Genomic DNA, 13,586 nt, shown 5'->3' with positions numbered 1-13,586 from the left:
CCGGCAGGGACTGTTTCTACTCATTGCACTACAGCGAACCCTGTTGGCCAGGTGCCCAGCGAACTCAAAAGCGGACACCTGCAGGGCTGGCCTTTGTCTTCCAGAGGCTGGTAGCTAGCTGACATCCACTCTCTAGTTCCTGGGTGTAAAAGAGGAAGCTGCCTCGTTAGTGGGATCGGAGGACGCCCACTGAACCTTCAGTACTTCTGAGCTGTGTGGGGAATTTCTGCGGTGAGGGAAAAGAAAGATTGGACATTCCAAATTGGGGAGAAAATCAGGGGTAAAATAATACCAAAAAAAAGAAAAGCAGGTTGTGAACCTTATTTGACTAAATTTCAAAATTGCTTTATTTCAAACACGTGCACTAACAAAAGGGGCTGTAATTGTGTCATACGTATCGTGAAGCCTAAGTGGGTTTTCAGTCAACATGCAAGGTGAAATTGCTCCCTTGAATGATGGATAGCAACAGCAATGCTTTATAATAAGCACCTTAATTCATTGGAGAGGTACCCTCTTGTGGATGCAGATATATTGAAGAAATGGGAGAGAATGTTAAAATGGCTAAAGTGAACAAGGGAGTACCAGATTCTATTGTTTTATTGTTTACATATACTGTTATATTGTTAATATTGTGTTGAGTGTTTAAAAAAATGGCACAATAAACAATATACTGTAATAGGACGAGTAATGACAGAAGTTGGAATATAGGGATTTGGCTAAGCCAGATAAGACAGGTTTAAAAAAAAAAAAAAAATAGCTGGAGCTTTTGTCAGGGGTAGGACACTATGAAGTGCTGGTCAAACATTTTAAATGTTTTGAGCAGCAAAAAATGATCTAATCACTGTTATCATGGAATTACTTTTAATGGACTCAGGGAGTATCCAATACCTGTTTAAGACACACTATTAAAGTGATACAGAACATCATTGTGTAGTTTTGGCTTGTGTTTATATGTAATACACTCAGAACGGTACAAAATTATTAACCAACTTTCCTAATACAAAAACAAAAGTGGCCACCATGTCCATATTCAGCACACATTTATATGCCGGATTATTGCTCGGTAATGTGGAAGAGATTCCTTCGGCCTTTTTGGAGCATGACCGTGGTACTGTATAGAGAAATACCTTCAATATGGTTTCCAAACAGCTAGACAGTAAAAGTCAAGGTCACTAAACACATTTCCAGTCTTCCACGTGTCAAGTCAGTACAACGGCTCCAGATACAGTGAAAGTCAGTATGTAATCAGATTGCTCTTTAGACTGCCCCTGGAAACCTTTCTTTCTCAGCCTTTATTGTATTGGTTATTACTTTCCTATTTCAGCCTCCGCTCTTTTCGCTCCTGTGCTGCTGTGTGTCATTTTACAAACTGACTACCTACCGTTATTGGACTGCTGCAGGTGGGTTCACAATTTTGACCACTACTGTATTTGTATGCATTTATTAAAGCTGTGACTTTTTACATTTTTTTTAAAAATTGTTTTTATAAACAATTCCTTGTGGGTGCTTGAATCCACAAGTTCACTTTTCTAAAATAGAAGCAGACTAATCTGACTAGTCTACCTGCATTTATTTGTCATGAAGTTATAATTTCATTTACAATTTTTTGTATCAAGTGAATTTGTCTCCAGAACCTCGATTTATTGCTTTGATTCAAAGGGACATGAATGTAGATTTCAAAGCAAGAAGTCATAATTCCTGAATTCATATCACAGCAATTTGTTTGGCGACAGTGATGCCTTTACTTTTGATCATTATTATTTTGCATTGCCTGATCCCTCTGTTGGCTTTGAGTTAATGGCTACTTGTCGCTAAAAGCTACCAGAATGTACTTGGTACAGATTTTAATTTAACCCAAATCTTACTTTTTAACCACTCATTAATACAACATTAACAGCTTGTTTTAACATTTCTATTTGACTTGCACTTCAAATTTGTCAGTGCAATGCTGATAGCATATACTGTATTTAAAATATTTTCCAATTATAACTACATAGACAGTAGACTGTATTGTTTGTATATGTGTGCCTCTAAATGGTGGTTGTTCAAAATTGTGGTTGATTTATCATTCCTCTTAATGGTATTAGTTTAATTTCAAGCTGACTATGTTTTCTTTAAAAGACCATTGTAAAAAAAAAAAAAAAAAAGATGTTTAACTGGCATACCTGTTAAAGTGTGTACTTACCATCTCTCTTTTTATTGCATCACAGAGTAATTGGAAGAAATCTCTGAAATTGTTTGACAAATTACCAGTCACTATCATGGTCTGGTATTTGCCACACATGATTACAAGCAGAGATCTGTTTGATTACAGTGGCAATTGCTTGGGATGAATTGCTTAATAAAAATAAAAAATACAATGTTGGAGAACATTGCTAAGGGCCAGACAAGTTTAGTGTAAAAACACAGAGCACAATATTCCAGGGTAAAACCACACTCGTGGGCTCCCGAGTGGCGCATCCAGTAAAAGCACTCGCGTAGAGTGCAGGATGTGCACGATAGTCTGGACGTCGCCGGTTTGAGGCCAGGCTATTCCTTTGCGACCGAGGACGGGAGCTCCCAGGGGGCGGCGCACAATTGGCCGAGCGCTGCCCAGGGGGAGGGAGGGTTAGGTAGGCCAGGGTGTCCTCGGCACCAGTGACCCTGTAGTCTGGCCGGGCGCCTGCGGGCTGGCCTGTAAGCTGCCCAGAGCTGCGTTGTCCTCCGATGCTGTAGCTCTGGGTGGCTGCACGGTGAGTCTGCAGTGTGTAAGAAAGTGGGCGGCTAACGGCACACACTTCAGAGGACAGCGTGTGTTCATCTTCGTCCCTCCCGGGCCAGGGCGGGGGTGGCAGCGGTGAGCCGGGTTGAAATAAAAATAACTGGACATTTCAAATTGGGGAGAAAATAAGATAAATAATCGGCGAAAAAAAAAGTTTAAGTATGTGATCTAATGACACAGAATAAACCAATCCACATGAGAATGAGATCATAGTGGCTAAAGCTGCCGCTGTCTAATCTACACACATATTTGGAGGTAATCACCTTGTGTCTTCCTTTTTTTAAGAAATGTGCGTTAAACTATTTTATATGTGTTTGCCAGCAGTAAGCAGATAAGGTTGCCACGCCCTTGTTTAACAACATTTTCTTAACTACTCTTTTGCCACCTAAAGTAGATCAGATTTTGTTTTGGTATTCTAAAATCATATTTGGAGGCTTTCAAAAGCAACACCTTGTTGATATTGTTTGAATTAGATAAGCAAACCATCTCCAAAGCTGTTTTAAAACAAATTCATTTTTACACAATGCACACAATATAATATAATGTGTGAAAATCTAATATAATGCGTGAAAATGGTCTTGCATGGTTCAGTAAACTCATATGAACTTTTATAAACATATTCAAACTATATATTTTGTAATAATGACATTGGGTGTGTGGAATTAGATTATGGTCTAGATACTAATAGCTGTTTTAAAATATACTTATTTTATTTTCTGATCTTTATACAATTTAGTCACCTAAACAAAGAATAAATGAATTATTCAGGATAATAGGTGGGCAGTTTTTGAGGTCTCTCAAGTTTGCCCAACCACAGCTTGAAATCTATTAAGCCTATGAACGTGCCAGTGCACCTGTAAATACATATTGAGGTAGTGGATAAACCTAAATGGCGGATTCTGCATTTATATAGCAAATATTGGATTATTTCCAAAATATTACACAGCTGTCTAAATCATTGACAGATGAATACATTAGAGCTACTTTACTGAAAATATGGTAAGGTTTCTTGGCTCTGGTACTACTGTCACAATTTATGTTAGCTGAATTGTCTCAGAGGGTGTTCTGTTGATGTAGCCATAAAATGTAACAAATAGGATTTGTACATTTAAAACCTTTCTAATCCAGCACCTCTAAAAGCTGCCATTCTGGATAATTTTGCATACTTTTTGGCTGTATTCTGGAATCCGGTCCCACAATGCCGGCATGTGTATATATACACTGTTTTTACTGTAGTGTGTGTGTGTGTGTGTGTGTGTGTGTGTGTGTGTGTGTGTGTGTACTGTGCAATGTGCCAATTATACCTGGTGTGAAAGATGCATACAAAGTGACAGCTGTACCAGTATACCCAGAGTTCCCTGTGCTTTGGTTAAAGTAACAATAAGGTAAAAGTTTTAACTGAACACTTTGTTTAAGCACTTCGAATAAACATACTGAAAGGTCAAATCAAAACCTGTTAATGGGATTTCTGCCCTGAGGGCTTTCACTTTTTATTTTTTTGTTTAATGAGCTATTTCACTTTTACTTGCGTACGTCTGCGTTTTACCATTTTGAAAACCTGTTTTTTTTTGCAAGATGAAGGTGAAGGATTTTAGTGCTGAACACTGCTGGAGGGGATTTTTCTTTTCCTGATTTTTTTTATTTTTTATAAAAGGTTCCTAGGCTAATGACTACATAAAAAGCACACTTTCACCTCCCTCAAGTTTCTGAGAATTATAAAGGACGTCGCTGTTGGGTTACTGTGAATCCCCTGGAGTTTTTGTTTCATTTAGAACATTGCCTCAGGCCCTTCCATTGGATCCTGTTGAATTGACCTCCTTTTCAACCCTGAGCTGGCAGCTGCACTGCGGAGCAGTCTTCTCCCTAGCTCCTCCAGGGCTGTCATGTGACTGCTTTGAACTGTGACCTGTGTAGGATTAGGACAGAAGTGCCCTTTTCACTGTACTAATCATAAGAGTCTTTGTAAGGGGGGTTGAGGTTTTTCTTGGTTATCTGGCTCTCATAATGTATAACAGAGCCTTATTGTCAGGGAAATAAGTTGCATAATATAGTTGTATGTGTAGGAAAAGGGCACAACTTTTTATACAGTACTTTGAGCTATCATAAAATGTTTTAATCATTTGTGTTGTACTGATGATGTTGATATTTAATGTTAATGTTAGATATAACCATCTGTTTTAAACCTGCTTGTTTTGTGCATTATGTGTTTTTTTTTAATCCAATCAGGAAGATAACTAGTAAGCAAGCAGTCTCGGTTAGGGCAAAACAGGTAACAAATGCAATTTCAGTTTTTTATAGAAACGGCAAAATATAAAAGCAATATGATGCTTCAAGGACCGTTGTGAGCTGTGCTATAAGTGGGTGTCTTTGTATACAGTGTGTGTATATTGGCAACTATATACTGTATTAATGGGTGGGAGTGGGGGCATAAAAAATGCGTTGGATTGAGATATCAGAGTTTTACCCACCAGCGGGGAAAGACTGATAACTCACGAGTGAAGACTATATTTCTGTATTCCTGTCTGCAGGCAATTTTAAGGAACAGGGCAGGCATGGTGTGGGATATCCTGAGATAACCAAGCCCTTAAGGGTGTAATGAGGCACGAGGCGTAGACAAGTGACTCTAATCTCCTTTGGGATGTTCTTATCTCTGGGTACCCCTCTGAGTGCTTTATTGCTAATGAAATGTTTTATGAAAATGCCATTTTATTAATTTAATACCATATGCTTCTATGTAAAGTGCAAGGTATCCAATCCGAAAGATGCCAGGCACCAAGCTGTTTTACAGCACATATTTCAAATTAATGGCACAGTTAGACATGATGCAGTACATTTTAATGCTGACATTTTTTATTAATCTACACAAAATTACAATATTATATATATATATATATATATATATATATATATATATATATATATATATATATATATATATATATATATATATAGTAGGTATTTGCTGTAGGGTAAATTGGTTAGTAATAGCTTTCGTGAGATGTATAACATTTTATTTATAATAAAGTGTAATTGGGTGTATTTTTTTCTGTCTGTGAATGTAACAAAATCCAGTTATCTCCAAGTGGGATTAACTAATTTAGTTGTATATTTTGTATCCGTTGAGTGATTTTGATTATTTGATTAATTGACTGTTAGTGCCTATTATGGATTAATGAATTAAATATGACAATGACAACCCTGAGAATACAAAAGGCTCAGTCAGTGTGTTTACATGCAAGTGGAATTTAATATGTGCACTATTATTCCACATTTACATGCAGATGTGTCCTAAATTCATTTATTATAATAAGTGAACACTACAGACAAGCTCAGGGTCATTGCAACTTTATTCCATCCAACAAACTGGCAACTGCTTCCTAAACCTGTATTGCGGAAGTATCTGTAGTAGATCAGAATACACAGCAAAGCAAACTTCAACCCAATGCTATGAATATTGCATTATTCATAACAGTTAGAAGGGAGTTAAAAAAAACAAACTAAAAAAAACCACTCTAATCTTTGTATACGTGCTGTATTTCTATTCCGTACTGCAGCATCAGCCTGTCGGCTCTGGAAACGCACGCTGTTAATTTGTAATTAATGAATAGCATTAAATCCAATGTAAACGTTTCTTCTTAAACTGTAAACTATAACTAGTGTTCCGCATTTCCGGTTTATTCTGAATTTTACAGAAAAATTGTAGGATATTTATTTATTTATTTATTTATTTATTTATTTATTTTTTAACTGGATGTTAGTTTTTACTGGTTTCTACCCGATTTTTGTCTCTTAAATATTTTCCCAGTACTATTTTCTAGGAAATACACAATATGTTGATTAAAATGCTGTTTGATTTTGACATCGTAAAAAGCAGCCCTACACTGTATCCTAGGATACAGCATACGTTCAGACGTCAGAGGATCAAATAACATTCAAATGTGGTTCTCTGTCACTTCACAAACACGTTATCACTTGATTATGTTGGCCAATCAAAGTCTATTGTGGCAATTGCTGGGCGTAGTAACTACTAGCTTGATCAAAAACTTAATTGAAATATTACACTAAAATTAGAATATTCTATTTTATATTTTAGTGGAGGAATGGGGAGAAAATGTAAATCAGTTAATGAATATTCAAAAGAAAATGAATATTTTGAGTTTGGGGCTCATCTTTTATCCTGATCTCTCATTTGAGACTCATTAATTAAAGTATCTTTTTACCATTTGAGAAATATAACTTAGACCAATTATTTCTGTATCTGATGCTGAGAAATTAGAAAAAGTCAACATATTACCCCTGTTTTGGCCTCTTTACACTGGCTCCCTGTGCAGTGTAGAATTGATTTTAAGATTTTGCTATTAACTTACAAGGCCCTGAATGGATTAGCACCTAGTTATTTGCAGGAGTTACTGACCCCGTATCTTCCATATATATATATATATATATATATATATATACAGTGCCTTGCGAAAGTATTCGGCCCCCTTGAACTTTGCGACCTTTTGCCACATTTCAGGCTTCAAACATAAAGATATGAAACTGTAATTTTTTGTGAAGAATCAACAATAAGTGGGATACAATCATGAAGTGGAATGAAATTTATTGGATATTTCAAACTTTTTTAACAAATAAAAAACTGAAAAATTGGGCGTGCAAAATTATTCAGCCCCTTTACTTTGAGTGCAGCAAACTCTCTCCAGAAGTTCAGTGAGGATCTCTGAATGATCCAATGTTGACCTAAATGACTAATGATGATAAATAGAATCCACCTGTGTGTAATCAAGTCTCCGTATAAATGCACCTGCACTGTGATAGTCTCAGAGGTCCGTTTAAAGCGCAGAGAGCATCATGAAGAACAAGGAACACACCAGGCAGGTCCGAGATACTGTTGTGGAGAAGTTTAAAGCCGGATTTGGATACAAAAAGATTTCCCAAGCTTTAAACATCCCAAGGAGCACTGTGCAAACGATAATATTGAAATGGAAGGAGTATCAGACCACTGCAAATCTACCAAGACCTGGCCGTCCCTCTAAACTTTCAGCTCATACAAGGAGAAGACTGATCAGAGATGCAGCCAAGAGGCCCATGATCACTCTGGATGATCTGCAGAGATCTACAGCTGAGGTGGGAGACTCTGTCCATAGGACAACAATCAGTCGTATACTGCACAAATCTGGCCTTTATGGAAGAGTGGCAAGAAGAAAGCCATTTCTTAAAGATATCCATAAAAAGTGTTGTTTACAGTTTGCCACAAGCCACCTGGGAGAAACGCCAAACATGTGGAAGAAGGTGCTCTGGTCAGATGAAACCAAAATCGAACTTTTTGGCAACAATGCAAAACGTTATGTTTGGCGTAAAAGCAACACAGCTCATCACCCTGAACACACCATCCCCACTGTCAAACATGGTGGTGGCAGCATCATGGTTTGGGCCTGCTTTTCTTCAGCAGGGACAGGGAAGATGGTTAAAATTGATGGGAAGATGGATGGAGCCAAATACAGGACCATTCTGGAAGAAAACCTGATGGAGTCTGCAAAAGACCTGAGACTGGGACGGAGATTTGTCTTCCAACAAGACAATGATCCAAAACATAAAGCAAAATCTACAATGGAATGGTTCACAAATAAACATATCCAGGTGTTAGAATGGCCAAGTCAAAGTCCAGACCTGAATCCAATCGAGAATCTGTGGAAAGAACTGAAAACTGCTGTTCACAAATGCTCTCCATCCAACCTCACTGAGCTCAAGCTGTTTTGCAAGGAGGAATGGGCAAAAATTTCAGTCTCTCGATGTGCAAAACTGATAGAGACATACCCCAAGTGACTTACAGCTGTAATCGCAGCAAAAGGTGGCGCTACAAAGTATTAACTTAAGGGGGCTGAATAATTTTGCACGCCCAATTTTTCAGTTTTTTATTTGTTAAAAAAGTTTGAAATATCCAATAAATTTCGTTCCACTTCATGATTGTGTCCCACTTGTTGTTGATTCTTCACAAAAAATTACAGTTTCATATCTTTGTTTGAAGCCTGAAATGTGGCAAAAGGTCGCAAAGTTCAAGGGGGCCGAATACTTTCGCAAGGCACTGTGTATATATATATATATATATATATATATATATATATATATATATATATATATACTGTTATTTAAATGTGTTATTTAAATGGTCTGACTGTGGCAGTTGTATGTGTGACATGCTATACAAATGTATTGTGGTTTGTTCTTTTTTCTGCTATATACTGTACAGTGCTATGCGATACTTTTGTATAAAAAGCACTATATAAGTGCAATAAATAAATAAATAAATAACCTAACATAAAAATGTTATAGCTGATATAAACAAGCTTCAATTCTGTATATTATAATTTGTATTATAAAGTTTTAAACTTTAGCTGTTGTCTTTATTTTAATTATATTAGCAAGTGCTTAGTCTGTCACAGAATATAATTTTAGGAGTTCAGTGGCAGATCCATGTATATTTCTGTGCTGAAATTCTCAGCATAATAATTTACAAGTTTGTACAAAAGGGTTTACTGTAAGTAACAACATTTTTAGATGATGAAATCGGAATGGATATAAGTGTTTCCTTAATCTCTGACAGTACTGTCAACATATTGACAGAATGTTGTTTTAAAGCAGTAAAGGAAATGGGTAAACGCGTAATATTTAAGCGATCGTGCCTGCCAATGAGGGCTCTACCATGTGATAATTCACCGGGACGGGAGTTGTGTCCCGAGGCGAAGGCGCTAACGAAAGTCACGGTCAATTATCACATGGGTCAAGAGGGCACTATCGCTATTAGAAAATGATATTTACCATCGTTTTCTCTAAAGAAAAAAAAAAAAAAAAAACACCTTAAAACCTAGATTTACCTTGAGCTTGTACTGATTCATCGGGTACCTTTCCACTGAGTTAAGATGTTCCAAGAAAATAGTCCCGAACATTTTTAAAATAAAAAAATAAAAAAAGGGATGGCATACATATAAAGAGAAAAACAATTAATATTTATTTAGTAAATCAGTTTTTATTTTTTATTAACTTGTTAGGGTTTTAAACTCCTATTTATAATTTGGACATTGCCTGAATGAACGGAGCAATTATTGAATTACTGTCTATTAGTGCCCGCTAGAGCTGCAGTCTGATTGGCTGACGGTACTGAATCGTTTTCTAATCAGTATTAGTTTTGTTTAATTTGGTTCTAATTATTGGTTTATTAAGCTTGAGGCTTTTAGGTATGGAAATGAAGCACACATTGTTGCCTATATAAGCTGCAGTTATTATCCAAAGCCTTTGAAAAAGAATTACCCACATAACCTTGCAGCATTTGTGCCGAAAGTTTTTTGTGCTGTAGGCTAAAATATGCAATCCCCAAAAGGCTGAAGGCAGGGCGTAAATATGTGGAAGTGTGGTTGTGGGGAGATTATACGTAAGAAGAGTTGGCAAATGCATCATCTTTGGACACAAGTTCAGAAGTGTGGATCTTTCAACAGTATTTTGGCCATAGCTGTGTTTTTAAGTACTGTACATATATGTCAGTTTTTTTTTAGTACAAGTGCTGTCAACAAGAGTCTAAAAGGGTTAGCTGTGGCCTCAGGGGTATAGGTCTGTCAGCTCTACTGTATAATATAACTGACAGGGCTGGGCAGAGAAAATAGTGTGGCTGTTTTTAACCTTTTCAGTGCCCATGTCGAGAGCCTTTGCTTCTTCAAATGTACAATAGACCTTAAAGTGATTGGCAGAGGTGGCATTGTGTAATAAAATATAGATATAGAAGCATGTTTAAAATGGATATGCGGGGGGCTCCCGAGTGGCGCATCCAGTAAAAGCACTCGCTAGAGTGCAGGATGCGCTCTATAGCCTGGATGTCGCGAGTTCGAATCCAGGCTATTCCACAGCCACCCGCGGACGGGAGCTCCCAGGGGGCGGCGCTCAATTGGCCGAGCGTCGCCTGGGGGGAGGGAGGGTTAGGTCAGCCAGGGTGTCCTCGGCTCACCGCGCACCAGCGACCCCTGTAGTCTGGCCGGGCGCCTGCAGGCTTGCCTGTAAGCTGCCCAGAGGTGCGTTGTCCTCCGACGCTGTAGCTCTGAGGCGGCTGCACGGTGAGTCTGCAGAGTGTAAAGAAGCGGGCAGCTGACGGCACACGCTTCGGAGGACAGCGTGTGTTCATCTTCGCCCCTCCCGAGTCAGCGCTGGGGTGGTAGTGGTGAGCTGAGCCTAAAAATAATTGGGCATTTCAAATTGGGGAGAAAATAATAAAAAATAATTGGCAACGACTAAATTTATAAAAAAAAAAAAAAAAAATGGATATGCGGGTAAGTTATTACAATGCCAGGTTAGGGATTATTTTTTTCTGATTAGCTGCTGCCCTTCTGTTTATAAAGTAGTGTTGATGTGAAAATTAACTGCTACAAGAGTATATGGGCCACAGCCTCTTGTAGTGTACACAAGTAGCACAAAACATATTGGTTTCATGCAAGTACCCTTAATCATATTTTATTTGTAATAGTTTTGAAAAAAAAAGTACTGTGGTGTTCTTTTATATTTAAACTGTGAACTTTGCATTGGAGCACAAAAGTTGTTGATATGTGTTTTCTGTTCAGTTACATTTTGCTTCACTGCATTTTCATGTTTAATACAGAGAGACATATATATGTTTTTTACCTGTAATGCTGAAATGTTTTTTTGTTTTTTTTCCTTTCTATAGATTGGCAGCGGAGATGTTACTGGTGCCTCTCAGTCAGCGATTCCAAAGCAGTTCTCCCGTCTAAGGACAACCCGTGCCAGTCTCAAGGACCTCATCTTCTGCATGGAACAGGAGCAAGCCATGAGGCAATCAATCACCTTGTATCGTGCCTTCCTCAAATAGTTATTCACTTCAGTATTTTGGACAATTTCTGAAGCTGAAATTCTTTATTGCACTATTCTGAAATATTTCAGAAAATCTATCTATTTGTGGAACATCGTATCTAGTTTACAATCATTTTTTGTTTCTTTTAATATAAATCTGTATTGCGAAGGGATGCTTGTGCTCCATTTATTGTAGTGCATTTTCTTCTAGTTTTACATCATTGTTTATTATTTTCATTTAATGTTTTTTTTTTTTTCAGTCAAATTAGTAGATATAAGCAGATTTAAACTCATTTGTTCTAAATGCATTTGAAAGTGCGGCATCTTGTAGAAGGTTCATTTGGAGATGCCATGCAGGGTGGCCTAGAAAAACTAGAAAAGTAAAAAAAAAAATAAAGAAAGAGGATTTTTAGTGTTGTTTGTATTGACCGTATTTATTTCGATCCATTATACTCTCCCCCCAAAATAAAAATAGTATGGCCTTGACTTTCAAGGAGGGGTAGTTCAAGTCTATGCCTTACTGTGTTAAGCCAGTGAAAATGGGCTCTGTGGTTTTGGTTAGAAAAGACAGACATATTTCAGGTTTTATGAGTGATCTTAATCTTTGGAACATCTGCCACTGTGGGGGTGATCTAACCACTAGAATGACCAGGAGTGGATGACATTTCTGTATGTGTATGTTTAGTCTTAAAAATAAATAATGTAATAAATAATTATTTTCAGCTTAACAACATCTAATCTGCTATTAATTCTACTAATCACTGTAGAGCCTTACATATTAAATACATTTACTGGAAAATGTGTAAACCTCAAAAGTTCTGATATAGGTTATGTGATGAAAATATTTATTTTTTCAATGTACAAGTCATTTGAATGGGCGATCCTCTCTATAAAGGATAACATTTTATTTTTATTCAGTATACTGAAGAGCTTATTAAATCCTGTTCTTGAGAGAAATATTTCGGATATTGTTTTATTTGTCAGTTTTACCCCTGTTCTTTTACCCAACTTCATATGACCAATTTGAATGTCGCCTTCACCACTGCAACCCACTGATCGATCAGCAGGCTGCCTTGATTTCCACTTTCATGCATATCGCCTCTTTTCACTTGTCAAACCTAAGCACCAGATGTTACCAAACTACTGAACCCTGGGGGCAAGGACCCAGCTTGGGAAGTCTTCTCATCAGCAGTGGCTGCTGAAGTACGATGAGGCACACCAGCTCCTGCCTACTTTCCTCCCTGGACCAAAAACTTGACTTATCATACACCAATTAAATAGTGTGTTGACTAAAGAAGTGCTATTGTTTCTTATCGAACTAGCAGGAGACTATCCATTATAAAGTAATTTTGCAATTATTATTGAAAAAAATGTTATAGTGATTGTTTTCTTTTTTTTCATCTATTTTGGTATAAATTCGATCTCCTTCTGAGGTAAGGTAGTACCTGCTATGGCAATGCCAAAGATGTAAAATACTGTTTATTTGTTCTGTGTTGTAAATGCTCAAAATATTATTTGTTGAAGTTTTTCATAAATTTTGGATTTGGTTCTATAATGCTCCCTGGTGTGGCAGAATCTGTTTCATTAAGTATTCTCACATAGATTTGTTTTCTGTCTGTGTCAACACAGGTAATTCAAATACTTCTTTGCACTGTTGTAAGTGTGACATTGTGAAATGCAGCTTGATTGGAGCCACTAATCACTGGAAATGTGTTTTGTATTTTTGAAGTACTGTTTGTTAAACTTTCCATTCTTACAATAGCCAAAATGTAATGCAGGATACAATTTATTTACAAACAATAATCTGTCTGCACTGCAGGAAGATGCAATATTGTCTTAAAAGAAACCAACATTTTTTTTATTTTTTTATTTTTTGTTAAAGCTTGTCAAACAAGTTTGTAAAATGTACTTGACATGGGTTAAATGATTTTATATACTGTTTTAAAAAACAAAAAACAATTAAAGTTACTGTAAGCTA

General features: G+C 37.0%; 1 protein-coding gene across 1 annotated transcript in view; it reads left to right on the top strand.

Moving 5' to 3' along the window:
• LOC117435659 (transcription initiation factor TFIID subunit 4-like) overlaps positions 1-13,586 on the top strand; it is a 70,384-nt gene extending 56,798 nt beyond the window's left edge. Inside the window, exon 16 of the mRNA XM_034058997.3 lies at positions 11,466-13,586. Coding sequence (XP_033914888.1) covers positions 11,466-11,627 — 162 coding nt within the window. The 3' untranslated portion in view covers positions 11,628-13,586. The remainder of the gene's footprint in view (positions 1-11,465) is intronic.

Source organism: Acipenser ruthenus, chromosome 3 (genome assembly GCF_902713425.1).
Source record: "Acipenser ruthenus chromosome 3, fAciRut3.2 maternal haplotype, whole genome shotgun sequence".
Lineage (NCBI taxonomy): Eukaryota > Metazoa > Chordata > Actinopteri > Acipenseriformes > Acipenseridae > Acipenser > Acipenser ruthenus.
This window is presented reverse-complemented; position numbering and strand designations above follow the sequence as displayed.